The sequence below is a fragment of the Humulus lupulus genome, chromosome 6 (genome assembly GCF_963169125.1).
Source record: "Humulus lupulus chromosome 6, drHumLupu1.1, whole genome shotgun sequence".
Lineage (NCBI taxonomy): Eukaryota > Viridiplantae > Streptophyta > Magnoliopsida > Rosales > Cannabaceae > Humulus > Humulus lupulus.
The window spans coordinates 89,012,105-89,039,578 of NC_084798.1; the positions used below are offsets into that span (position 1 = coordinate 89,012,105).

The window sequence follows — 27,474 nt, forward strand, 5'->3', positions numbered from 1 at the left end:
ATGGTACTTCCCCACGTTCGAAATAAAATTAGTGTCAATCAGGAAAGTGCGACCCGTTTCTTGGTGGCAGAAATGGAAGAACCCCGTGTTTTCTTGGTTGGGGTTGGATTTTAGGTCGAACAGGTAGTTGACCTTGTGGTGTGGATTCGGCCACTTCTTATGACTATAACGGATATAGAGTGCAGAGAGCATTCTATATCCATTTGGGGTGATTTGAAAAGGAGCAACCCCAAAGTAATTGGCCACTCCTTGGAGAAAAGGATGAAGAGGCAGGATCGCTCCTGCCTCGATGTGGTATCTCGACCAGGCGCTATACGTGCCTCCAGGAAGATTCGCCCTTTGGTCTCTGGTGGGTCAGACTAGTGTCACCCCAGGAAGCCCATACTTCTTGATGTAATTGGCGATCATCCTAATCGTTACTCGACTAGGAGGGGCGACGTACCATTCGACATCCGGTCTAGTGGCACTTCGGAGTTGGGCATGAACTTGGATTCCTGGCTCGAGAATACTCTCAGCTCTACTGCTGGTCGAGGGAATTTCTGCATGTGGAGTAGGATGGTGTTCATAAGGTTTATTTTTCTTTTTCTGGGCAGTGGATTTTACTCTACCCATGGCTGAAAGGTTTGAATGAGGTCTGTTAGGTGGAGTTCGAGAAAAAGGGATGTCCGGAATAAGTAGCGACGACTATTCTACGTCCACGAGCAGTTGAGCGAGCAGGTCGTCGTCAATCAGTCTCTCACCTCCCCACGGATCTTGCATCAAAATCTGCGAACAGAAAAGGGGAGATGAGAACTTGGAGCCTAAAGACTTGTGTTGAAAGTGAGAATAACATTGCTCGCATATAAAAGTTAAGATTTTATACGACCAGTAGCATTCTAGCGAAAACACGAAGTCTCTTACGAGTAGTTTGAGAAACCGATTAAAAAGTGGAAGTAAAAAGATTTTTTAGAGAAAACTTTTTCGACTCCGAGGGGGCGGGAAAAACCCAGTTTTTCAACTAGCTTAAAAATCAAATTTTTACTTCGATTTTACGCCCTAAATCTACAATCTCGACTACCAAACTGACTCCTAACTCCTATGAAGTGTTATTTCACTACCTTATCACGCATCGATCAACATACCCATTTACCCCAAGACCGTTTCGGTCAAGAACAGTCAAGAACTTAGATACGAAACGAATAAAAAATGACTTTGCATGGCAACTCAAACGACTGAAAGGTTCGTAAAACTTACTTGGATGAAAGATGGAGTGTGAAAAATGAAAGCTTTGAACGTCTGAACGAAGATTCCTTAGATTAGCAGCAGGAGCTTCTGGGATTTTCTTGGCTCAAACAGTCGAAGTTCTTCGGAGTTATTGAAAAAACAGAAGGCAAGTGAAAAGTAAAAAGTGAAAATATGAATTTGGGGTATTATTTATAGTGACTGCGACACGAAAAAAGAAGTAATCATGAATTACCCTTTTCAAAACATGGGGAACTGTAATAGCCGTCAGACAAGTTATTGGAAAGCCAAAAAGACCTGATTGGACATGATTGGTTACTTTTTTCGAAGGGGCATGACGGCTCTGACAGGTTTTATGGGGCATACGAAAGGTCAGTTTCCTAAGTTTATTTTATGCTGGTCGCAGCAAAGTAAACTTGGGGGGCAAATGTTTACCCAAAAACGGCTGCTGATGACGTGACAAGGATTTCTCACACGTGGTTGACACGTGGCAAAGTTGAAGTGAAAATGTGTTGTTCAGTTATCGACCAGCTGCACATTGCTTCATTAAGACTGACTATTATGTACGACCAGGCTGGTCGTATGATTCAGTTTATTCCCTTATAAGATTGTGATCTTGTAATAATCATATTTATTATTTCATATTTATTACATTGATACTCGGATATTAATGAGAGTTAAGGCCCAATGGCCTATGTAACCCCCCTTGAGCCTATAAATATGCATGAAATAGCTCAAGGAGGGGACTTTTAGATCTTGGAATCTTTTTCCTGAATACAGAGAGAGAGAGAACTATAGTACAATTATCCATCGTTTTATTGTAATTCTCCCAAGGTTTGTGAAACTCAAAGAACCCTAGTTTTTTTATCAGGGCATTGAGATTCAATATTAATAATAACACTAAGTGGACGTAGGTCATTACCATTCTTGGGGCCGAACCACTATAAATCGTTGGTGTTTTCTTCTTTTCCATTAGATTAAACTTTTAATTGTCGTCTTATTTCTTGTCGTATATTTTACTCCGCGTCGTTGGCCAAATCAAGGGTTAACAATATAATATATACTCTTAATTTTTATTAAAAAATTATCATTTATGTTTAAAAATATTATCATATTATATATATTTAAAAAAAATCGTAAACAGTGTTTTGGTTTAATTTTTCATTTAATATATTTATGCTATTTTTTATATATAATATTATTTATTTGAAATATTTATATGACAATGATACAAATTTAATAAATATAATTAACAAGTTATATAAATAAAAATTAAACAAATGTGCATTGCAAGTTTATATATATAAATATATATATTTATACTAGATAGAAGCAACGTACAATGCACGTTTGCTTAGTTTTAAAGTTGTAAACATCGTCTATAATTTTAATAAAAATTGGTTCATTGTTTTGAATGAAAAAAAATATATAATAGAATGAATTATAGTTCTATAGTATATATATATATGGGTGCACTCTTAATGGTTATTACCCATGAATGGTTACTTTAATATTAACCATTAGATTAAGATCAATGATTCATATTTATAGTTGTTAATTAATATTTCTAAAAATAAATTTTGATTTTTTCAAATTTTTGGAAGGGTTACATGATAAAAAATGTGTATTTATTATGAAAATATATAATATTGTAAACTTTTTCATTTTTCAAATGTATGTCAATTTCTAAATATAACTAGTGTTTCTCATTGGTTGAAAACACCATTAATTATGGCAAAAAAATAAAAATAAATTCGAAATTAATATAGAAAAAAAATATTTACTTGTTGGTGACTTGCTAAACCAAGTCACTATGTTGTCACATCATCATAATTGTTAGTACCCATCTATGGGTAGTAACCATTGAGAAGTCTTCCATATATATATTTATATCAATAATCTCTACATATATGATATCTAAACATAACGTTGACATAGATAAAAAAAATACAATAATATTTAAAAAGAAATTAATAATAGAAATAAAATAAGAATAGAAAAAGTCATAGTGTAGATAGTATTATACATGCATAAACTATTTTTAGTTTCTAATATATCTTACAATGTCATTTGATGAAGAAAAAAACTTTAATTACTTGATAAAAAATAAACTATATCACACAAATTTATAAGATAAACAAAATGATGTATGCCTTTATTATTTTTAAATAAATATGATTTAATTATTTAAATTATCATAAAATATCTTTAAAATATCATATTTTTATTTATTTATTTATTTTTGTTTAAGTTTATATTTGTTATAGTTTTTGAATTTGACAATGACAACAAAAGATTATATATTATATGTTTAATATAATATTAAGATTAAGTTTAATTAAATTTTATTTAAGTTATAAAATATATAGTTTTATTATTTTTAAATAATTTTCAATGTAAAATATCTAAAATATATCATATTTTAATTTTTTTAATTATTTATTTATTTAATTTAATTTAAGTTTAAGTGATGTTTACTATTTACCGTTAAATATAATAATATTTTGTTAAATATAAGAAATTCCGTTAGAGTTAACGAAAAAAAATAAAAAACTATTAAAACCAAGAATTTTCGTTATCTAAACATTTTTTTTATATATGAGAGATATGAGAAGAGTTTTTAACCCCTTCTATAATAATTATATATTTATTTTAGAAAAATGTATTACTGTTAATTTTAGATATAATTTATAAAATATTAAAATAATCATAACCATTAACCAAAAATCTAACAATTAAAATCTATATAACTACATAGAGCTAAATTTTATAATAACTATTGAGTAATATAAATATATCCTAAAATCTTCCTCAATTTGGAATTGATATTTTAAACTACCGTACCAACTAGATCAACCATAATATATATGCAGAAAATGTAAAATTTAAACTTGATTTTTTTTCCTTAACTAACAAGTTTGAAAATTATAAATCCGAAAATATCTATTATCCATTAACGATCCAAATACATCAAAATCAATCAGCAATAGTGGAGTTTACAATTTAGTCATAGATCACACGCGGAATATAGTGAGCCAAACAATTCACACATTCTTATTAGAAAAACTTGTTCACTAAGAGTTCATGTATGAACTCCATGACCTTATCACTCCAATTAATCTATTATTATATTTCATAAAAAAAATCGTGTTTATGATTTTTGACATAATTACCAGATAAGATTATGCAACAGACAAAATAATAAAGGATTCCTCACTAATTATTCCCTGCACATTAGAGCGGTTCCGTAACTTAATACATATCATTAATACAATAATTAACACCATATAAACTGGAATTTTTGAGTTATTCGTACGAGTGGTTCTCTTATCAAGGTGTTTTTGTCAATTGGTACTGTTTTATTTATTTATTTTACTACCAAACAAAAAACACAGCTGGCAAAACCCAACGTTCGGATTCAGCTTTTTTTTTTTTTTTTCTTGGTGAAGACAGAATTGCCTTAGAACCTCATGATTGAGAGGTAAATAAGGTGCAAAAAGGGAATGCAGCCAAGATTCATGATTTCCAGAATTAAATGAACCAAGTAACCAAGTACTTATAATTTTCCAATATGGTCAATTTTTTTCCCTAAACATTAGGCTACCGAACTACAAACTTTATAAACAAAAAACGGTACGTTACATTTCACAGTAGGACACGTGTAAGGTCATGAATAACAGTAGAAGATACAACAGATGAGTTAGGAGAACGACAATAGAAAAATAAAAGAAGACACGTAAAACACGAACTATTAGAGGAAAACGGTCAGTAAGTGCTCTTCATCTGTTGCGAAATATGAGAAGAAAATGGCCTCAATCTTTTTCCCATTTTCCTTTTCCACGTTTGGCCCCCACATCTCTCTTCCCCACTAAACAAATATTTATATAAATAATAAACAAATATATAAGAGAGAGAAAGAGAAAAGAATAATGATTTTCTTTTTATTTTATAAAATTAATACTCCTTCAATCCTCACTCTATAAAACCCCGCGAACAAACCAATATCTAGAAAAACTCGCTTCTTCTCTGTTTCTCTAATTATTCATCTGTTTATCATAGGCTCTGTTTTTCTTTTCCAAAACTGAGCATGGCTCGAAAACTCACATTTTCTCCTTTTATCTTACTATTCTCTTTAGCATTCATCGTTTTAGCAGGTACATATATTTCATTCTCTACTGATATTCATCTGTATATACAAATATGTATGTATAATTTGTGTATAATTTTAAATTTCTTTCGTTTACAGAGGGGGGTTCGATCAGTATAAACTACGGTAGAATTGCAAATGACTTACCACAACCATCGAAGGTAGTGGAGTTATTGAAGTCTCATGGAATTAACCGAATCAAGCTCTACGACACTGACTCAACCGTTCTAACCGCGCTGGCTAACTCAGGCATAAACGTCGTCGTTGCACTCCCAAATGAGCTTCTTTCCTCCGCCGCGGCTGACCAATCCTTCACCGACAAATGGGTACAAGCCAATATCTCTCAGTACTACCCCACGACGAAGATCGAAGCCATTGCAGTCGGCAACGAAGTCTTCGTCGACCCGAACAATACGACCCAGTTCCTCGTACCCGCCATGAAAAACCTTCACTCTTCTCTGATAAAACTAAACCTCAACTCCTCCATAAAACTCTCCTCCCCCATCGCCCTGAGCGCTCTCCAATCCTCATACCCGCCTTCCACCGGATCCTTCAAATCCGAATTGGTCCAGCCCGTGATCAAACCCATGTTGGATTTTTTACGTCAATCAGGGTCGTACCTCATGGTCAACGCGTACCCTTTCTTCGCTTACGCAGCAAACGCAGATAAAATCTCCTTAGACTACGCTCTGTTTCGGACCAATTCCGGCAATGTTGATTCGGGCAACGGGTTGCGTTACTACAGTCTGTTCGAGGCTCAACTCGACGCCGTTTTCGCAGCCATGTCGGCTTTAGGATACGACGATGTAAAGGTTGCTGTTACTGAAACCGGTTGGCCTTCAAAAGGGGACGAAAATGAGGTTGGGGCTGGCCAGCAAAACGCAGCGTCGTATAACGGAAACTTAGTCAGACGTGTCCTTACAGGGAGTGGGACCCCATTGAGACCCAACGAACCACTTGATGTTTACCTATTCGCTTTGTTTAACGAGAACCAGAAGCCCGGACCCACATCGGAGAGAAATTATGGACTGTTTTACCCTAACGAGCAGAAAGTGTACGACATTCCGTTAACTGCAGCGGAAATTAACGGCAAAGAGACAACGCCGGTAAACGGAAGCAAAGAGCAAGTTCCAGCTACCAGTGACGTGTCCACGGCGGCAGCAGGTACGACGTGGTGCGTGGCGAATGAGGAAGCTGGGGATGAGAAGCTCCAGGCCGCACTGGATTATGCCTGTGGCGAGGGAGGGGCTGATTGCCGTCCGATCCAGGAAGGATCCACGTGTTACAATCCTGACTCGCTTGTGGCCCATGCCTCGTATGCTTTCAATAGCTATTATCAGAAGAAGGCACGTGGTACTGGCACATGTAATTTTGGTGGTTCGGCTTATGTTGTCACCCAACCTCCCAGTACGTACTCTCTCACTTTCATTTTTTTTAATAGTGTTTTCATCAATTCATTTCGGATTATATTGATCTTAGCTAGTATTATAGGCCTTAACGATTGTCAAATCTTTTAAATAATTTATTAATAATGACGATCATAATAATTGCAACATAGGATAGGTAGATAATGAAATTCAAATATTTACACATTATAGAGATAATAATTGGGTATTCTTTTTCAATGTGGCTTTTAGATAGCTTTATGGGACAAACAAAAAAAAAAATTACAAGTGATAATTTTAAGTATTTTGTGAAGGTCATTTATGTAGATTTGTTAAATAAAACTCATATATTTTACGTATTAGATCACCGAAGCAGACGCAATTGGATTAAGATGAATAATAAGATGCTTGAAAATGAAAGTTAATTATAAGAAATAGAGTAATAATACATAAAGTTGTCCTCTTTTATCTATACGTGACAACTTAAAACTTAGAAGAACCATACAATACTAAAATAATATAATAGGCTAAACAATATTCTATATCCAAGTTGGACAAGTGAGATTTTTATAATAGAAAACAATTAAATTCTTCTCAACACAATAAGTGAAGAAGGATCAATTGTGTGGCTGAAAAATCTGACTAAAACAACGTATAGTTTTATTTATATGTATATGTATAGCTCGACTGTGAGACATATTAGTTTCAATGTTCTACGCATAATTACAATAGGTCTTATCTCATATTGGGGTCACTTAATAGTCACAATCACTTAAAAAGTTCTAATACTTTCAATTGTTAAATTTCTATTATTATTTTTAGTCAACACTTTTGTTAATTCGATTTTTGACTTGTAGCTGAAAAGGTTATTTCCTTTTACTTATATATATATATATTTTTTTTTTTTTCTTTTTCAGAATTTGGGAGCTGCGAGTTTCCCACTGGTTATTAAAACCATGAAAATTGAGCCGTTGGGTGAAAATTCAGATATAGATTTGTTGGGATTAGATTATTCTTTTTTGTCATTGTTTTCATTAGAAAATTGGTGGACTTATTATTATTATTATTATTATTATTTGTTTATAATATGGTGAGATTAGGTGTGGTTGATTATGTTGATCGTTCGGTATGTAATTATGTCCCATGGCCTATAGTTTTCTGATTCTATACGGCTTGATATTATATGTTACCTATTATTATTCTTATTTTTCCTTAAATAAATTTTGGAGTTGTGAATGGAATTTTTTAGTTATCTCTTCCCAATTAATTCTTATCTAACAAGTTCCACTAATGATTTTAATGAAATTAAAAATGCACACTGTTCCTATTAAGCAATAAATAATAATTGAAGTGACTTCCCTTTTAAGTGAAGTTTTAATTCGTAGCTAGCTATTATTAATTTTGGTTGCAAAGTAGATTGGAATTAGATGCACCAAAGAAAGTTTGAACAAATTCGGAAGTTTCCTTTTTTTTTTCTTTTGCAAAAGCAAGGACTCTTATAAACTCTACTCAGGGCTCAATCGATTGGATCAATTTTAATAGAAATACCTATATTGGAAAGGGAAATTCGTAGCTAGCTATTATTGTTTATCAAGTTTTTAAACATGTTTTAGCACACAATTTATCAATTATAAAAGCAAGAGTTATTTAACACTCGCCTGAGTTAGCTAAGTTAATAAGAACTTACTATGAATATTCAAATCCATTTCTCAGACTTAGAGTCTCCTATAAGGCGAGGCATTTCCATTTCATTTACTGGGTTTTAGAAACCAAAATGGCTTGATTTTAAGTATGAACATCTTCCAGACTTTTGTTACTACTGTGAAAAGCTTGATCACACTTATTCCTCGTATCAAATATCTTGAAAAGTTTGATGAATACTTGTTTAGCCCATCTTTGCCATATAAATCTACTTTTAGAGCTACTGTTAAGTCCCTTATCAAACGGGTTCATTTCAATATCCCAACCACCATTTCCATCCAAGAAGTTTTTGCAAATTCTAGTTCTTCCTCAGGTTTAGGAAACTCTCTACTAGTCAAGATGTCTTCCTTCAGTATATGGTCACACACCCAACAGATCAACCTTCATTGCCCAAATTATTACAACCTTTCATTAGCAAGCCATTTGGAACCTAGACCCTTCTTATTATGGTGCCTTTCCCCATCAATCCTAATGCCATTCATGAAACTTCACCCATTTCTGGTTCTAGTTCCTCTGCTATGACTGCTGAGATGTTTATTTTCCCTGTTATGGGTACCTCTATCACACATCCTACTGATGCAGCCATACAAGCCTATAAGGCTCTTGCTTTTCAAACTTCAATTGATGTTGCTGGTAAAGGCCTTGCCTCGGCACAGGGCGTGAAGAGGCCTATGCTTACTAGGGATATTTTGGTGGTACTGCTAGGTCTATGTTCAAGCGTGATAGGGCTAGAGGTCGAGATGACATTTGTAACATCCTACTAATTCAGGATTGTTACACTGTGTATTTAAAATAGTACTTAACTCGCTAAACGAGTCATTTGGACTTAAAATTTGTAATTAAACCAACTCAAGAATTATGCATTCCAAAATTTGGTCAAACAGTAACCATTTCATTAAAAAGGTATAAGTTTGTACACGGGATCCCAAAAAGAGTTTATAACTGATACATATCAAAAATAAATACAAAAGGCCGACCTAGGCGGCAAAATCAGAGTTCAACCCTAGTACCAGCAAATAATCTCGGTCGTGGCGGTGGAGTAGGCAGCATATGTATACTCCACCCCTGAAGTTCTTCAACTCATGTCTGGTCCAACTTCTCTTTGCCCTTACTTGCACCACGTAGCTTCCGTGAGCCAAGGCTTGGCAAGAAAACATAACATGCTCATAAATAGTTATTCAATAGACTACAAATCATAAATAGCAGGCCTAGCAATTATAACCAATACTCAGGCATGCACTCAATATATTTAAGCGGCCATAGAGCCACACAGTTGCCCATCGCACTATCCCTTTGGAAACGACTATAGAGTCGATTAAGCATGAACCACACTCTATGTTCCAATCGACTATAGAGTTGTGCAAGCGTATGTCACACTTTCGGGTTTGCCCCGCCTTAACGGCCTGCATTCCTCGCGTTATTGCCAACCTCGACTTATAAGCTTCTATATTGGCCTAGCCACAACAGGCTGCGTTCCGCACGTTATTGCCGACCACGACTTATAAGCCGAGCATCTATATTAGATATAAACAGATAAGCATCTATCACTTAATAAAAATATGTACATTGCAATTCAATTATATTTAATCAAACATTTCAAGCATGGTTATAACCATGTTCCATTATCGAGGCTCACACCCTAATCTCAGTCCAGGTGCAGTTTTCTTACCTCAACTCTTGAGCAAACTAGGTACGACGACCCTGGGTTTGATCCTTTTCTCCTGAGCCTAGTGGTACACCCCAGTCACAACAATAATGAGGAATATTCATCAAGAATTGAACTAATAAAGGCTTCCGGACCAAGTCCTAGCCTTTGGGACCTTGAATTCTACTAAACCAGGTAGTAGAACCATTCTCGAGCCCTTAAAGTTGGGTTCCATGACCCAAAACCTCATATTAGAACTTTCCCATTTAAAGTCGCGACCCCACACTAGGTCGAGGGGCCTGCCTAATTTATATGCAATCAGCACCGCGACGGCCACCACTAAGGGCCGCAACGCTAGGCCAGGCAGAGAGCCCACCTTGCAATTTCCCTCAATTTGAGTCACGACACTAAGGCAGTCTGAGGCAACCCCGGCCTTGAAAATGTTCAAGCAGGTTGTGACACTCAAACCAAGTGTCACGACGGTACCCTGCAAACCCAGAGTACTAGCTATTTCTGGAAATCAAAAACCTCCCAAAATCGTCCCAAAACACGGTTTCAACCAGAATTAACCACCAACATGGTCCCAGCAACACAAAAACATAATAAACAACCTTTAAAACTCAACCAAAACCCAAAATTTAAACTCTCTCCCAAGAACACTTAAAAAGAAAACCAAAGCTCAAAAACTAGAGTTACCTCTTGCAAAAACTTGAATTCCCAGTTGTTCCCCTAGCTTGACGACTTCTAGACTCTCCCAAAACAGCTTCAATCCTCTCCAAGCTTTGCCTCCAAGCTTGAATTTCAAGAGTTTTCTCTAAACCACAATGAACACGCTAGGGAGAGAAAGAGAGAAACGATAGAGAGGAGTGTTTTATGTTTTATGAGTTTTATCAACCCAGTCCTTAGCTTAATACTTAATGGTCCCAAAAGACCAAAATGCCCCTAGCTACTTAGTGTTATATTATTTTATAATATAATGTAATATTATATTATATTATAATATAAAGTTTTAGATTAAATAAATGTGACAAAGAGTGTCACATATTGTAACATATAATAGAGAGTTACAATATTTAGATATATGAGATATATCAAAATATGTAACATATTTGGTGTTACAAATTTGTAACTTCCAAATATTACCCTTTATTGTGTAAATTTGGTGTTACACAATATTGTGATGAATTTCATAAAGCCATATGTGAAATGGCTGTTAGAGATATGATTTTAACCGCAATAATGTGTTTTGGGGGTTACAAAATCAATTGGGAGGGTTTAGAACTGTTTGGAAAAACAGCACAAATTGGTGTGCTGAAACTGGGCTGTGGCCGCGGCCACTGAATGATGGTGTCCATGGTCTGGGGGATAGAGAGTAGTGGCCGCAGCCACTGATGTCCTTGGCCGCGGCCACAGGTGCATTTTAGGCTAATTTTTCAGTTTTTTCCAAATATGTTGAACGGTTCCAAAAACCCAACTAACTCCCAAATCTCATTTTTAATTCCATAATAATCCAATTAATCATTGGTAACAGTCATGGGGGTTGGTGGAATTTCAAATTCAAAGGGTGTCTCTAAACTCTATAAATAGGAGCCTATAGCTCACTTGAAAGACACAACATTTCTATCCATTAGAGCACTTGGCTAGAAACACCTTGAGGCTTGATAATTCCAGAAAGCATTTCCAATACGTGAGAGAGATCCCTTAGTGCTTGAGTTAGGGGGAAATAAGCTTTTGGACAAAGGTTTTAAACCTTGTTCAAGTTGGTGATCCCCAACACTCTTCACTTAGGTTGTGTAAGTGAGAGTTTACTTTTCTTTTTGTTCTTACTTTTTACACCATTGCTTTTCTTCTTATTCTCTTGTTCTATTTACTTGTAATCTTTGTTTAGAGTTTTAATCTTCTTTTCTTTTGTTTCAAACACCTTTACTTTACTTGTAATCTTTTGCTTAGAGTTGTATTATTCACTAGTCTCTTCTTCTTCTTCTTCTTCTTCTTCTTCTTATTTTCCTTGTTTATTTGTATTTTTCAGTTATAGAGTTGTAACTCTTTTTCATCAATCATTATTTATTTGTAATATATTGCATAGAGTTGTATTTTCTTACCATTTCCATTGAGGCAAAAACTAATTATCCTAACATTCAAAAGCTTACCCTTGCTTGTTTCAATGGAAGGTGAGACCATCAAGATAATGAATCAAGACCTAGTGAGGTTGGATAGGTTTGATGGGACAAATTTCACTAGATGGAAAAACAAGGTAAGGTTTCTTTTGACCACTCTCAAAATCGCCTACATTCTAGAATCCACTCTAGAACCTCTCCCAACGCCATTCGACAAAGACACTCCCGAGGAGGTGGAGAAAAGAAGGAAGAGGGAGGAGGACAATCTCCTTTGTAGGGGTCATATCCTCAACGCCCTTTCCGATAGGCTCTATGACCTCTACACCGAGACCAAATCGGCCAAGGAGATACGGGATGCACTTGAGACAAAGTTCAAGGCGGAAGAGGAAGGTACCAAAAAGTTTTTGATATCTCAATACTTTGATTTCAAATTTTTTGGTGATAAACCTATTCTTCCTCAAATACATGAATTGCAAATAATTGTTAATAAATTGAAAGTGCTAAAGATTGAGCTTCCCGAGGCCTTTCAAGTTGGTGCTATAGTGGCTAAATTACCACAAACTTGGAAGAGCTATAGGAAAAGAATCCTTCATAAAAATGAGGATTATTCTTTGGAGAAAATCCAAAAATATATTCGAATCGAGGAGGAATCGATATGTAGAGATAAACTTGTGGAGGGGTATAATGGAGAGACTTCCAAAGAAAATGCAGTGTCACAACCAAAACATCCCAAAAATAAAGGGAAAAAGGGTAACGAGAAACCTTTGGGTCCAAAAACCAACCCAGACAAGTTTAAGGGTGAGAAAGATCCTTGCTAGAGAGTGTAGGCATAGAAAAGACCAACAAGGACCTAAGGTGAATGCAACTCAAGAGGATAACATAGTTGCTACCCTTAGTGAGGTGAATGTGGTCCAAGGCAAGGTGAAAGGGTGGTGGTATGATACATGTGCCACCGTCCATGTCACCTATGACAAATCATTGTTCAAGACCTTTGATGAGTCAAAGGGCAACCATGAGATTCAAATGGGCAATGAGTGAAAATCCAAGGTACTTGGCAAATGTACCATTGAAGTCTTTTTCACCTCCGGCAAGAAAGTTACATTAGAAAATGTAATTTATGTTCCCGAAATGAGTAGAAACTTGGTAAGTGGTGATTTTCTTTGCAAGCCCGACATTAAAACCCTTTTTGAGTCCGGTAAACTTATATTTACCAAATCAAATGTATTTTTGGGAAAGGAGTACTCTTGTGAGGGTATGGTTACATTGCGCACCAATGATGTAACTTTCAATGTTATCAATAAAAATGCTAATTCTGCCTATATTGTTGAGTATGATTCTTTATTTTTGTGGCATCTTAGACTATCTCATATAGGTTTTTCAACCATGAAAAGAGTAGTAAAATGTAGTATGATTGCATGAAATATTAAAACTATGGTAAATGTGAAACATGTGTTAAGGCAAAAATGATTAAGAAACCATTTCCTAGTGTAGAAAGATCATCTAATTTACTAGATTTAATCCATAGTGATCTTTGTGAATTAAATGGTGTTTTAACTAGAGGTGGTAAAAGGTATTTTCTTACTTTTATAGATGATTTTAGTAGATATACCTATGTGTTTCTTTTAAAGCATAAAGATGAAACTTTTGATGCTTTTAAATTGTATAAATTAGAAGTTGAAAATCAACTAAATAAGAAGGTTAAGGTGTTAAGAAGTGATAGACGAGGAGAGTACTTCTCTAATGAATTCAATACATTTTGTGAAGAAAATGGTATAATTCATGTGTGCACCGCACTTTATACACCACAACACAATGGTGTTGCCGAAAGGAAAAATAGGACTTGTATAGAGATGATAAATTCTATGTTGGTGTTTTCTAAGTTGAATCTCAACTTATGGGGTGAAGCATTATTAACTACTTGTTACATTCTTAATCGAATACCGATGAAGGAAAATGAGATATCTCCATATGAGTTATGGAAAGGAAGAAAACCCAACATAGGGTACTTCAAAGTGTGGGGGTGTCTTGCATATTGCAAGAAAAATGAACCTAATAGAACAAAGTTAGGTTCAAGAGCCATAAAGTGTGCTTTTGTTGGTTATGCCAACAATAGTAAAGCTTATAGGCTATTAGACTTAGAGTCTAATATTGTGATTGAATCTAGAGAAGTTTCATTTTTGAGAATATGTTATGTGACAACAATTCTCAAGCTTCAACATCTCTAAATGAGAATTTGTTATTTGAGAATAATTCTCAAGCTTCTACATCCAAAGTTGATTCTCAAGAGGAGAATTCTCAAAAGAATGCAAAGCAACCCTTTGAACTTAGAAGAAGTCAAAGACTTAAAAATCATAAAAGTCTAGTAGTGGATGAGATAGATTCTCAACGAATTTCATTCTACATGGTAGAGGGAAATAGAGAGGAAGTCATTAGGAAAATTCCTATTGTACTTCTTGTTGAGGATGATCCTAAGACTTATAGAGAAGCTATGAAATCGAGAGATAGTGCATTTTGGAAAGAAGCCATCAATGATGAGATGGATTCTATTCTTTCCAACAACACTTGAGAATTGGTAGACCTCCCACCGGGGTCTAAGCCAATTGGGTGTAAGTGGGTATTTAGGAGAAAACACCACACTGATGGCACTATTCAAACCTTTAAAGCTAGATTAGTAGCTAAAGGGTTTAGGCAAAAAGAGGGTATCGATTATTTCGATACTTATGCGCCTATTGCAAGAACAACTTCTATAAGAATTTTGTTTGCTTTAGCTTCTATACACAACTTGTATGTTCATCAAATGGATGTCAAAACCGCATTCCTTAATGGTGACCTCAATGAGGAGGTCTATATGGAACAACCCGAAGGGTTTGTCCTACCAAAATATGAACATAAAGTATGTAGACTTGTAAAATCCTTATATGGATTGAAACAAGCTCCTAAGCAATGGCATGAGAAATTTGATCAAGCCATCATGTCTAATGAGTTTAGACATAACAACGGAGACAAGTGTTTGTATTCCAAAACTTGTAAGGGATATGTGATCATTGTTTGCTTATATGTGGATGACATGCTTATTCTAAGTCATAGCATGAAAGGGATAGAAGAAATGAAGAGGTTTCTATCATCAACCTTCAAGATGAAAGATCTTGGAGAAGTTGACACCATACTTGGTATCAAAGTAAATAAACATAGTAGGGGTTTTACGTTGGGTCAAGCCCACTATGTTGAGAAAGTATTGAACAAATTTAACCATCTCAAGGTTAAAGATGCCAATACTCCATTCGATCATAGTGTAAAACTAGAGAAGAATGAAGGAACAGCGGTGGCTCAATTGGAGTACGCTAGTGCTATAGGGAGTCTAATGTACGCTGCCCAATGTACTAGACATGATATGGCATTTGCAGTAAGTAAACTTAGTAGGTTTACAAGTAATCCAAGTGTGGATCACTGGAAGGCGATTGGAAGAGTCCTAGGTTATCTCAAGAAAACCAAAGGACTAAGCCTTCACTACTCCAAATTTCCTTCAATCTTAGAAGGATATACAGATGCAAGTTGGATATCCAATCTTGGGGACAACTTGTCCACAATTGGTTGGGTATATACACTTGGTGGAGGTGTAATTTCTTGGGGTTCTAAGAAACAAACTTGTAATCTCATTCCACTATGGAAGCAGAGTTTATAGCTCTAGGTGCTACCGGCAAAGAGGCCAAATGGTTAAGGGATCTTTTAATAGAGATACCTCTAATCAAAGAGAATGTATCCACTATATTGATACATCGTGATAGCCAAGCGACATTGGCTAGAGCATACAACTGAGTGTATAATGGGAAGTCTAGACATATTAGTCTAAGACCGTATATGTAAGAGAGTTGATTCAAAGAGGAGTCATCTCAATATCCTCTGTGAGAACAAGTGAAAATCTGGCGGATCCTTTCACTAAGCCACTAACGAGGGATTTAGTGGCTACATCATCTCGAAGGATGGGACTTAAACTCCCTAATGAGATTCACGATTGATGGTAACCTATCCTAACACTAGTTATTCAACTAGTGCTAGGTTCAATAGGTAACAAAAACTCAATCAAGTGAATATTAGTTGTACTCAAAACAAGTCCCATTTGAGATATTGAGTACTTGTGAGTTACCAAGTTGAGGGTTAAAACCGAAAGGTTTTTTAATAGAATTTAGTCTTGTGGAGACAAGTATTTTTGGTAACAAAATACTGCAAGAGTTCTACCTATATGGACCTAGGGGTGGTGCCGCCTCTCATGAGAATTGGGAGTATTCTCAAGAACGTCCATGAATGGAAAGTGCACATGGCTATTAACGGTGCAAAGCGAGACATAGAGGTCTCAAGTGAACATCGCAAAGGTGTGTGTGTTATCACCGATTTGTTATCATGAAAAGATGGTTCAATGCCTAGTGCAACCAAATTTTCGACAAATTTTGTGATAATTACACTATAGTAAAGTTCAAGTTGAAAAACACTTTGCTTTATGCACTAATGCAATGACTCCTATAAGAGAGAGTTCTTATTTAATCAAGTGGGGGATATGTTATATTTCAAAATATAATGATTGATTAAATAAGTGTTACAATAGATAACTATTTAATCTAGTGGGGGAATGTTATATTATTTTATAATATAATGTAATATTATATTATAATATAATGTTTTAGATTAAATAAATGTGACAAAGAGTGTCACATATTGTAACATATAATGGAGAGTTACAAAATTTAGATATATGAGATATATCCAAATATGTAACTGTTGACCCTCGATTTGGCCAATGACACGGAGTCAAATATACGACAAAAGATAAAACGACAATTAAGAGTTTAACCTAATGTTAAAGAAGAAAACACCAAGGATTTATAGTGGTTCGGGCCCAAAGAATGGTAATGACCTACGTCCACTTAATGCTATTATTAATATTGAATCTCAAAGCCATTATCAAAGAACTAGGGTTCTTGAGTTTCACAAACCTTGCGATAATTACAATAAAACGATGGATAATCACACTATAGCTTTCTCTCTCAATACTCAGGAAAAAGATTCAGAGATCAAAAGTCCTTTCCTTGAGCTATTTCATGCATATTTATAGGCTCAATGAGGGTTACATGGGCCAATGGGCCTTATCTTTCCTTAATAACCGCGTATCAAGGTAATAAAGAGGAAATATTCAATACAATTATTATAGGATTACAATCTTAGAAGTAAATAAATCAAATTATATGACCAGCCTGGTCGTACCTATTAGTTAAGCTTGACGAAGTGATGTGCCTCTGGTCGATAGTTGAACAACACTTCCGCCACGTGTGAAAAATCTTTGCCACGTCATCAACATCCATTTTTTGGGTAAACATTTGCCCTCAAGTTTATTTATTGCAACCATCAATAAGGAAACTTAGGAAACTGACCCTTCGCTTACTCCACCAAACCTGTCAGAGCCGCCCATGCCCTCTTGGAAAAAGCAATCAATCATGTCTAATCAAGCCTTTTTGGTTTCCCAAAAACTTGTCTGACGGCTATTACACTTCCCCAAACTCAGAAAAAAGTAATTCATGATTACCTCTTTTATCGTGTCCCAGTCACTATATACAATACCCCAAATCCATATTTTTACTTTTTACTCTTCATTTGCCATTTTCTTGTCAAGAACTCCTAAGAACCTCGACTTTCAGAGCCCAAAAAATTTGAGGAGCTTCCATCGCTGTTCTAAGGATCCTCCGTTCGGATGATCAAAGCTTGTGTTTCAGACCCCTCTTTTCATCCAAGTAAGTTTTATGAACCCCTTTGACATTTGAGATGCCATGCAAAACTGTTTTTTATGTATTCAAATCTGTGTTCTTGACCGAAACTATTTTGGGGTAATGGGCATGCTGATCAATGCTTGATAGGGAAGTGAAATAGTGTTGTATAGGAGTTAGGAGCCAGTTTGATAATCGAGACCGTAGATTTAGGGCGTAAAATCGAAGCAAAAATTCGATTTTTAAGCTAGTTGAAAAACTAGGTTTTTCCCACCCTCTCGGAGTTTAAAAAGTTTTATCTGAAAAACTTTTTACTTTTGCTTTTCAATCTGTTTCTCAAACTGCTCGTATAAAACTTAGTGTTTTTGCTAAAATGCTGCTGGCCGTATAAAAACTTAACTTTTATACGCGAGCAACGTTATTCTAACTCTCAACACATATTTTTAGGCTTTACGTTCTCATCTCCCCCTTTCTCTGTTCGCAGCTTTTCATGCAAGATCCATGGGGAGGTGAGAGACCTATCGACGACGACTTGCTAGCTCAATTGCTTGAGGATGAAGAGCAACCGTCGCTGTTGATACCAGAAATTCCTTTTTCTCGAGCTACCCTAAACATTTCATCATCTCCACACCATAATATGGGTTGTGTTAAGTCTAAAGCCCAGAAAAAGAAACCTTCCAACCCTTCAAATCAGCCTGGTCCTCAGACTGAAATTCCCTCGACCAGTGGTCGAGAAAGAAATATCCCCGACCCCAGCATTCAAACTCACGCTCAACCTCGACACGCTATTCAACTAGATGTTGAATGGTACGTCGCTCCTCATAGCCGAGTTACGATTAGGATGATTGCCAATTACATTAAAAAATATGGACTTCCTGGGGTGACCCTAGTCTAGCCCACCAGAGACCAAAGGGCTCCTGGAGGTGCATACAGCGCCTGGTCGAGGTACCATATCGAGGCAGGTGCAATCCTGCCTCTTCATCTTTTTTTCCAGGGAGTGGCCAATTATTTCGGGGTCGCTCCTTTTCAAATAAGCCCCAATAGATATAGAATGCTTTCTACACTCTATATCCTTTATAGCCATATGAAATGGCCTGTCCCCACGCCACATGAGGTCAACTACCTGTTCGACCTAAAATCCAACCCCAACCAGAAAAACATGGGGTTTTTCCACTTCTGTCACCAAGAAACAGGCTGTACTTTCTTGACCGACACTACTTTTATCTCGAATGTGGGGAAGTACCATCTGGAGTACTTTCTGACTACTGATATGGTCGCGAACAACTTGGCCTTTACACAAGGAGGTAAAGTCTTTGCAACTCTGATCGTTTATCGTTTATTTTTCTTAAATTTTTACTGCATTTCCCTTAAATTTTTAGCGCCTTTCAGGCCCATGGTTGCGACCAGACCCTACTCCAGACATGGAGGTTCGATCAGCCCTCTTGGCCAGCCTGAATGACGTCGAAAATAGTGTCTAACATCTGGTTACAGAGGCAAACCTTAGGCTGGTCAGGCTTTTGGTCCCTCACTAGGATGTGAGGGAGTCAATAGCGGGAAGTGCCACTGGCGAGGAGATTCCCGAGCAGCACTCATATGTGTCACAACCTCAAAGGAGGAGGAAAACTGGCGTGACAATCAGGGAACCCTCCAGCACCTCGCGAGCTGCTGCTCCCCCCGCCCCACTGGGAAAGGGAAAAAATAAAGCTACCGAACCTCTCGAGCCTCTTGAAGAATCTTCAGATGAGAACGATATTGATCTCTCGCTCTTAGATAGTTTGCCAATTCCCTGTCACTTGTTTGACGGGGACGACAATTTTAAGTACACTCCCAATTTAGATTCAGACTTCTTCATGCCAGAGAGTGAGTGTAACACTAGTAAAGTATATAATGTAGCGACCAGTAATGATAGCTCGGGTATTTTACTTGCGATTTTCTTTGTTTCTTTTCTTGACACAACATACTGAGTCGTTTGTACTATCTCACTGTTCGCGCATTTTCTTTCTTGCAGACATGGAATTTGAAAACGTGTTCAATATGTACTGTGCTCTCGAGGCTCCTAGGAGCAGGAAGAAAGCGAGCATGCGGCATCAAGGGGAAAGCAGTAAAGTGCCTCTGACCCAGAAATATCGCACTACAGACCCTTTAGCAGGCGTACCCTCAACAAATGCAACACCACCTCCTTCTCCCCTCGAGCGACTATCTCCGCCTGCTCCGGTCGGGTTGACACCTTCCCCACCAGCTCCAGCTGACCAGACTCAGCAGACTACCCCTACTTCCACTGGGGGTGACTTATCGAGCTGTGCCCTAAGGTTAGCCAAGGACAGGATGGAAATTTTTTTGAAGCACGAACACTGCCGAGAAGCGATGGCTGGGACAGAGACGATGGACGTCGACCAGATCTTAACCCATGCTCTAAATGAGCTCGCAAGTGTAAGTTGTCTTTTTTTTCTTTTCTGTGGAGACTAAATCCTTTTATTTATTATAGTCAATTTAACTTTCGTTCTAATCACAGGCAATGCTAACCGTGATTGCCGGCCGTCTCTGCTCGGGAGCCATCACCGAACAGTCCTAGACTTCCGAGCAACGACACGTTGAAGAACTTACAGCTGCCGAAGCAAAATATACCGAACAACTTGAGATGCTCAGAAGACAAACGCAGCACTGCTCAAGGAGAAGAACAATCTGGCTGAGGAGTTAAGGGAGAAGCAGACTGCATGGACAAGGCCATCAAGCAAAGATACCAGTTCAAGGAGTCTAATCGCATCAACTACGGCGAGGCTAAAAAACTTAAGGAGGACCTGATTGCGAGCAGATAGGAGACTACAAAGTTGGAAGGCCGGATCGAGGAGCTTGAAAAAACCAACGCCAGCAATTTGGAGAGGTACATGAATGCCATGGTTAAGTGTTTCTATGACTTCTAGAAAAACAACCAGGAGGCCAACTTCAGCTATCTTCCCAAGCACACGAGGCATGCCAAGATAGCCCGCTGCGCTGCTCGCCTGGCGGAAGAAGAGAGAGCAAGGATACCTGCCTCGCCCAAAATCTCTTTGGCCACCGGCGTGGAAGGGGCAGACAATGAAGCTACAACTGTCGTCGACCAGGACACCCCTCAAGATCCTCCTGCCTCGTTGTCTGATATTTTTCTTTTATTCTTTTAAATACCCGATCTACGGGTTGTGATGTAAAGACTAATTTTTATTGCTGCGTGGGAAACTACTTTTTTCTTTTAATAAAAAATTACATCCGAGCAGTTACTGCTCGTGGTGTAAAGGGATTCCTTTTGATATTATAATATTTTCCTTTTATTATAACATCTGTTCGCATGACTGAACTTAGCATAGTACTTTGGTTTGATTTAACAAAATACAAAATTTTGAAAAATACTCTAAGTACCCTTGCATGCTTTCACTTATTTTTCTCATGTGTTTACATACCTTTCGATATGCCTTGCTTACTAGATGCCTTATATGCCCCCCAAGTGATTGAGGAGCTTTAGGTCCTTAGTCACTTGCCTTGAACAAAACCTGTTCGAACATTACTGCTTAGAGCAAATAATTAAAATGATAATACAGCAAAACAACACACGTAATAAGAAAGTACTTGTAATGAATAAAATAATTGGCAAGAATGACTGGCTGCACACAGTCCCTTATATTTCTCGTAATAAATGGACAAAACGTGTCTGTACGAGTGATCAATAAGATCTTACACTTGTAAGCGATTAGTCACATAAAATGACCAACCCTTTTTCATAACTTGTAAAAAGTGAAATTAATACAAGCCAACTCTTTAATAAAAATTGTTTATTGATAGTACTTGCGCAGGTGTTCTCCATTCCAATAGCGAGGAATGAGATCTTCATTTAAGTGAGCAAGTTTGTAGGTGCCTGGACGGAGGACTTCTTCAATATGGTATTGTCCTTCCCAATTAGGTCCGAGTACTCCAGCAGCCTGGTCACGAGTATTTAGGAAAACTCTTCCAAGTACTAAATCTCTGATGTTGAATTTTATTTTACGTACTTTAGAGTTGAAATACCGGGCGAATTTTTGTTGGTACGCAGCTACTCGAAGTTGGGCTTGTTCACGTTTCTCATCGATCAAGTCCAGGGATTCCATCAATAGTTGGCTGCTAGAGCCTTGATCGTACGTTATCCTGTGATACGAGGGTAGATCTAACTCAACAGGCAACATAACCTCATACCCATAAGCCAAAGAGAATGGAGTATGGCCTGTTGCTGTTTGGTGGGAAGTTCTGTACGACCAAAGGACTTCAGGCAATTGCTTTGGCCATGCACCCTTAGCTCCTTCCAGTCTTTTCTTCAGGGTATCCTTTAGCATTTTATTGATTGCTTCGACTTACCCATTTTCTTGGGGATGAGTGACTGAAGTAAAGCTCTTGATAGTCCCATGCCGTTCGCAAAAGTCCGTGAATAAATCACTATCAAACTGTGTGCCGTTATCTGAGACGATTTTCCTTGGCAATCCATAGCGACAAATGATGTTTTTGACCACAAAATCCAGCACCTTCTTGGTCGTTATGGTTGTGAGTGGCTCAGCTTCAGCCCATTTAGTGAAGTAATCGATGACAACCACAACATATTTGACGCCACCCTTTCCTGTGGGTAAAGATCCGATTAAGTCTATCCCCCACACAGCAAACGGCCACAGACTTTGCATCTGTTTAAGTTCATTAGGGGCTGCTCGCGAGATTTTTGAGAATCTCTGTTACTTGTTAGACCTCCGTACAAACTCCATCGAGTCTTCATTCATTGTTGGCCAGAAATACCCTTGCCTTAGGATCTTCTTCGACAAACTTTGCCCCCCAGCGTGGTCCCCGCAAAAGCCTTCATGTACCTCTTTCATCAACTCTTTGGCTTTCTCTTTCGAAACACATATGAGGAGTGGCATTGAGTATCCCATTCGGTACAAGATTCCATCGACTAGGATGTACCTAGCAGCCTGTCGCTGAAAGGTCCTAGCTTTGTTTCTGTTCGTTGGTAACACGCCTTGCGTCAGATACTCTACGTATGGTGCCATCCATGTATCTGCCACTAGGATCACCAGAGTGGTCTCCTCTGCTTGGATGCTTGGTACAGATAGTCATTCAAATGGCACTATGTTCAGAGTATCAACATCTTTTGCACTTGTGAGCTTGGCCAAAGCATCAGCGTTTGAATTCTGGTCGCGAGGTACTTGCTAAAGAGTGTATCTGTCAAACTGTGCTAATAGATCCTTTGTTTTGTTTAAGTAGGCAACGATCTTTAATCCTTGGGCTTGGTACTCTCGCATGACTTGATTTACCACCATCTGAGAGTCACTGTAGATGTCAAGTATCTTTATATTCATGTCCCTGGCTAATCGTAACCCAACGAGCAATGCTTCATACTCAGCCTCGTTGTTGGAAGCAGTGAAGTCGAACCTTATTGCACAGTGAAATCGAAGCCCTTCAGGCATAATCAGGATAATCCCCACGCTTGCATGATGTTCATTAGAAGAGCCGTCTGTAAACAACTTCCATGAGGGAGGTTGGTTTTGAGATTCATGATCATCAGGCTTTTCGGTCTGCTCGCTATCAATAACCTCAGTGAACTCTGCAATGAAGTCAGCTAGGGCTTGTCCTTTTATCGTTGCTCGTGGTAAATAAGAGATATCGAACTGCCCAAGTTCAACCACCCACTTCAACAATCTTCCTGTGGCCTCTAGCTTTTGCAGCACTTGCCGTAGAGACTGGTCGATCAAAACTGTGATTGGGTGAGCTTGAAAGTACGGCCGCAGCTTCCTTGAGGCCAAAATTAAGCAATAGGCTAACTTTTCAATTGGTGGATATCGCTGCTCCACTACAATTATCTTTTTGCTTACATAATAAACAGCCTTATGTACGCCTTCTTCTTCTCTTACTAAAACAGCACTAGCAACATATTCCATAATCGCCAAGTAGACAAACAAAGGCTCCTCATCGACTGGTTTTGATAGGATGGGTGGTTGCGCCATGTGAGTCTTCAATTCTTGGAATGCCTACTCGCACTCCTCCGTCCACTCAAATTTCTTGTTGCCTCTAAGTAGATTAAAAAATGGGACGCACTTGTCTGTTGATTTTGAAATAAATCTACTAAGTGCGGCAATTCTTACGGTCAAACTTTGAACATCCTTAATTTTTACTGGAGATTTCATATCGATCAGAGCTTTGATTTTCTCGGGATTGGCTTCAATTCCTCTCGAGTTAACTATAAATCCCAAGAACTTCCCTGATCCTACTCCGAAGGAGCATTTGAGGGGATTAACCTTCATCTGATATTTGTTCAAGATGTTGAAGCACTCCTACAAATCCTCTATATGCCCTTCTGCCTTCTTTTACTTTACTAGCACATCGTCGACATAGACCTCCATGTTTTTCCCGATTAGCTCCTTGAACATGTGGTTGACTAGTCGCTGGTGAGTCGCACCAGCATTTTTCAAACCGAAGGGCATTACTTTGTAACAGTAAAGCCCGGTATCAGTTCAAAAGCTAGTGTGATCCTCATCAGGGGGATGCATACTAATATGATTATATTCAGAGTATGCATCCATAAAAGAGAGAATCTCATGCCCTGCAGTGGCATCGACCAGTTGGTCAATCCTAGGGAGTGGGAAACAATCCTTGGGGCAGGCTTTATTGAGGTCTGTGAAATCCACGCATGTTTGCCATTTTCCATTCGGCTTGGGAACTAGCATGGGATTAGAGACCCGCGACGGATAAAATGCTACCTTGATGAACCCATTCTCCTTCAGCTTTTCGACTTCTTCTTTTAAGGCCTTTGATCTATCCTTTCGAGCAGCCTTTTTTTCTGTTGCACCGGTGGATAACTCTTGTCGATGTTCAGGACATGGCTGATGACTGCAGGGTCTATTCCGACCATGTATTTGTGCGACTAGGCGAAGACTTCCTGGTTCCTCCTTAAAAACTCCACCAGTGCTTGTTTTGTTGTTGTCTCTAAGGTTTTACCGACTTTCACAACCCTAGTCGGATTTTCTTCATCGAGTTGGACCTCTTCAAGGTCCTCGATGGGTCTTATTTCTTCCTCAAAATCCCTAAAGCGAGGATCCAAGTCTCTATCCTCACTTTGGATAACACCTTATTTGGTGACATTAGCACCTGACTGGGCCTGAGCATCAATTGCCATTTGCAACTCTTTTCTGGGAACATCTCTCGACACACCTTTCTTTGTCTAAGGGCCCCTCTCTGATAAGGAAGCAAACAAAATAATCTCAATTTTATGACAAATCTGGTTCAATGGCTTCTTTTAAGTTCGCCAGTTGGCGGGTTTTTTCAGACCTTTTCTAGGATCAGAAGGTACTAATGACCACGGGTCAAAATATTGTGATTTTTTCAATACTTATTTTGGGCAAGTAAGATCATCTCTCAAGTGTTATGATCCTCCATTGCCGCTCAGTAGTGGCCTAAGGTAAGGCTAGTAGCATTTCATCCAATCTTTCATCTTATTGCTTGCTTTGAGCTATCTTTGGGAAAGTGTTGCCTCCCGCTAATTTCGCAATACGCATCCTACCCCTGCGTCTGTTGGGAATTTCATGCAAGCTGCCATATTGAAGTAACGGCTGGTAGGTTGACTGGAATTGGCCTCCCAATTACCGCATTGTATGCCGAAGGACAATCAAATACTATGAAAGTAGTGAGTAATGTCCTGTTAGCACGTGCAGTACCTGCTGTAACTGGAAGCCTAATCGACTCAGTTGGGACGAGCCCTTTCCCAGAAAAACCATAGATGGTTTGGTTGCATGGCTCCAGGTCCTTGACGGACAACTTCATTCTCTCCAGTGAAGACTTGTATAGTATGTTGACCGAGCTTCCTGTGTCAACCAACACCCACTTCACCATCATGTTGGAAATTTGCACGTCCACGACCAGCGGATCAGAGTTTGGGAATCGTATGTGCTGGGCATCGTCTTCAGAGAAGGTTATTAATTCCTCCTCTGTTTAAGCCTTCTTTGGTGCTCGATCCTCCACACTCATCATCTCGATGTCCTGGTCATGGTGTAGGGTTTGAGCATATCGTTCCCTTGCCTTCCCACTATCCCCTGCAAGGTGTGGGCCTCCACAGATGGTGAGTAAAGTGCCTGCCATAGGAGCTGGCTGTAGGGGTGGCGAGCGTTGGCGTGCAGGCGCCTGCTCGTTGCCACTCTGAGCCTCTCGCTGGGATCCTCTTGCGGCTCGCAAATATCTACTGAGATGTCCCTGCCTAATTAAGAACTCAATCTTGTCTTTTAACTGGTTACATTCATTGGTGTCGTGCCCGCAGTCGTTGTGAAAAAGACAGAACTTCGTCGTATCTCTCTTGGAGATATCTTTCCTTATAGGTGCGGGTCATTTGTAAGGCACGCTAGAGCTGGTTTCCTGGTAGACTTCTACTCGGCTTTCAACAAGAGCCGTGTAGTTGGTGAATCTCGGCTCATATCAACTGCCTTTGGGGCGTTTATTCTCAGAAGCTGAGGGTTCATTGTTCGCCCGTTTTCCACCGTTCCTACCATTGCCATTCCTGTTCCCCTTGTCGTTTCCATTGGGTTTGATCGACTTGTTGGCGGCTTTGGCGGGTTCTTCCTTCGGCCCCTTGTCTTTTGTTGGCGATTTCCCTTCATTGGTAATCGCATCCTCGAGCTTGATATATCGATCAGCCCGATCCAAAAACTCCTGGGTATTTCTTACCCCATTCTTTCTAAGGCTACTCCAGAGGGGTGAATGTCGCCTAACCCCAGCAGTTAGAGCCATCATCTTACCTTCATCGCCCACTATCTTGGCTCTTGCTACTGCTCGCATGAAGCGTTGGACATATTCTTTTAAGGGCTCTCCCTCCTTCTGGCGTATCTCGACTAGCTGGTTGGCCTCTGTGGGGTGTACGCGACCCGCGTAGAATTGTCCGTAAAATTCCTTTACGAACATCTCCCAAGATACTATACTTGCAGAAGGGAACTTAAAGAATCACTCCTGGGCGGTGTCAGACAGTGTCGCTATCCAGCAGCGGGCATCTTCCGACACTTTCTGTATATTTATTTGTATCTCAAACTTATTAACATGAGATAGTGGGTCTCCGTACCCGTCAAAGTTCGGCAATGTTGGCATCTTGAACTTACTGGGGGTTTCAGCCGCAGCAATCCTCTATACAAAGGGAGTGCCCCTCCTCCTATCGTACTCAATATGGGACGTTCGTGCCCCGACCATCTATTGTACCGCCTGGTTCAGGGCATCAATCTGAGCCTGAATGACTTCTAGGACTGCTGGGGCAACCGGTGCCGGGGGAGCGTACTCGTCGTGCCTCTCACAGCGGTCGTTAAGTACGTCCCTTAAATCATCGTCCCTACATCTCTGCTCGCTAACTCCTAGCCTACTAAAGACATTTTGCTGCCTGGGTTGCCCCCCAGCGTTATGGCTAGCTGACCTATTTTCTCTAGGTGGGGGGCTTCTGCCTCCACCTCTTTCTTCATTCTCCGACCAACATTTCCTCTGCCGGAATCGG

The 27,474-nt window shown here is 38.7% G+C and overlaps 1 protein-coding gene across 1 annotated transcript; it reads left to right on the top strand.

Annotated features, from left to right (window-relative positions):
* The first annotated feature begins 5,205 nt into the window (after nt 1–5,205).
* LOC133782355 (glucan endo-1,3-beta-glucosidase 12-like) lies at nt 5,206–7,994 on the top strand. The gene is made up of 3 exons (XM_062221623.1): nt 5,206–5,375; nt 5,468–6,775; nt 7,671–7,994. Exons 1-3 carry the CDS (start codon nt 5,309–5,311, stop codon nt 7,703–7,705), a joined length of 1,410 nt encoding a protein of 469 aa, XP_062077607.1. The 5' UTR covers nt 5,206–5,308; the 3' UTR covers nt 7,706–7,994.
* The last annotated feature ends 19,480 nt before the right edge of the window (nt 7,995–27,474 follow it).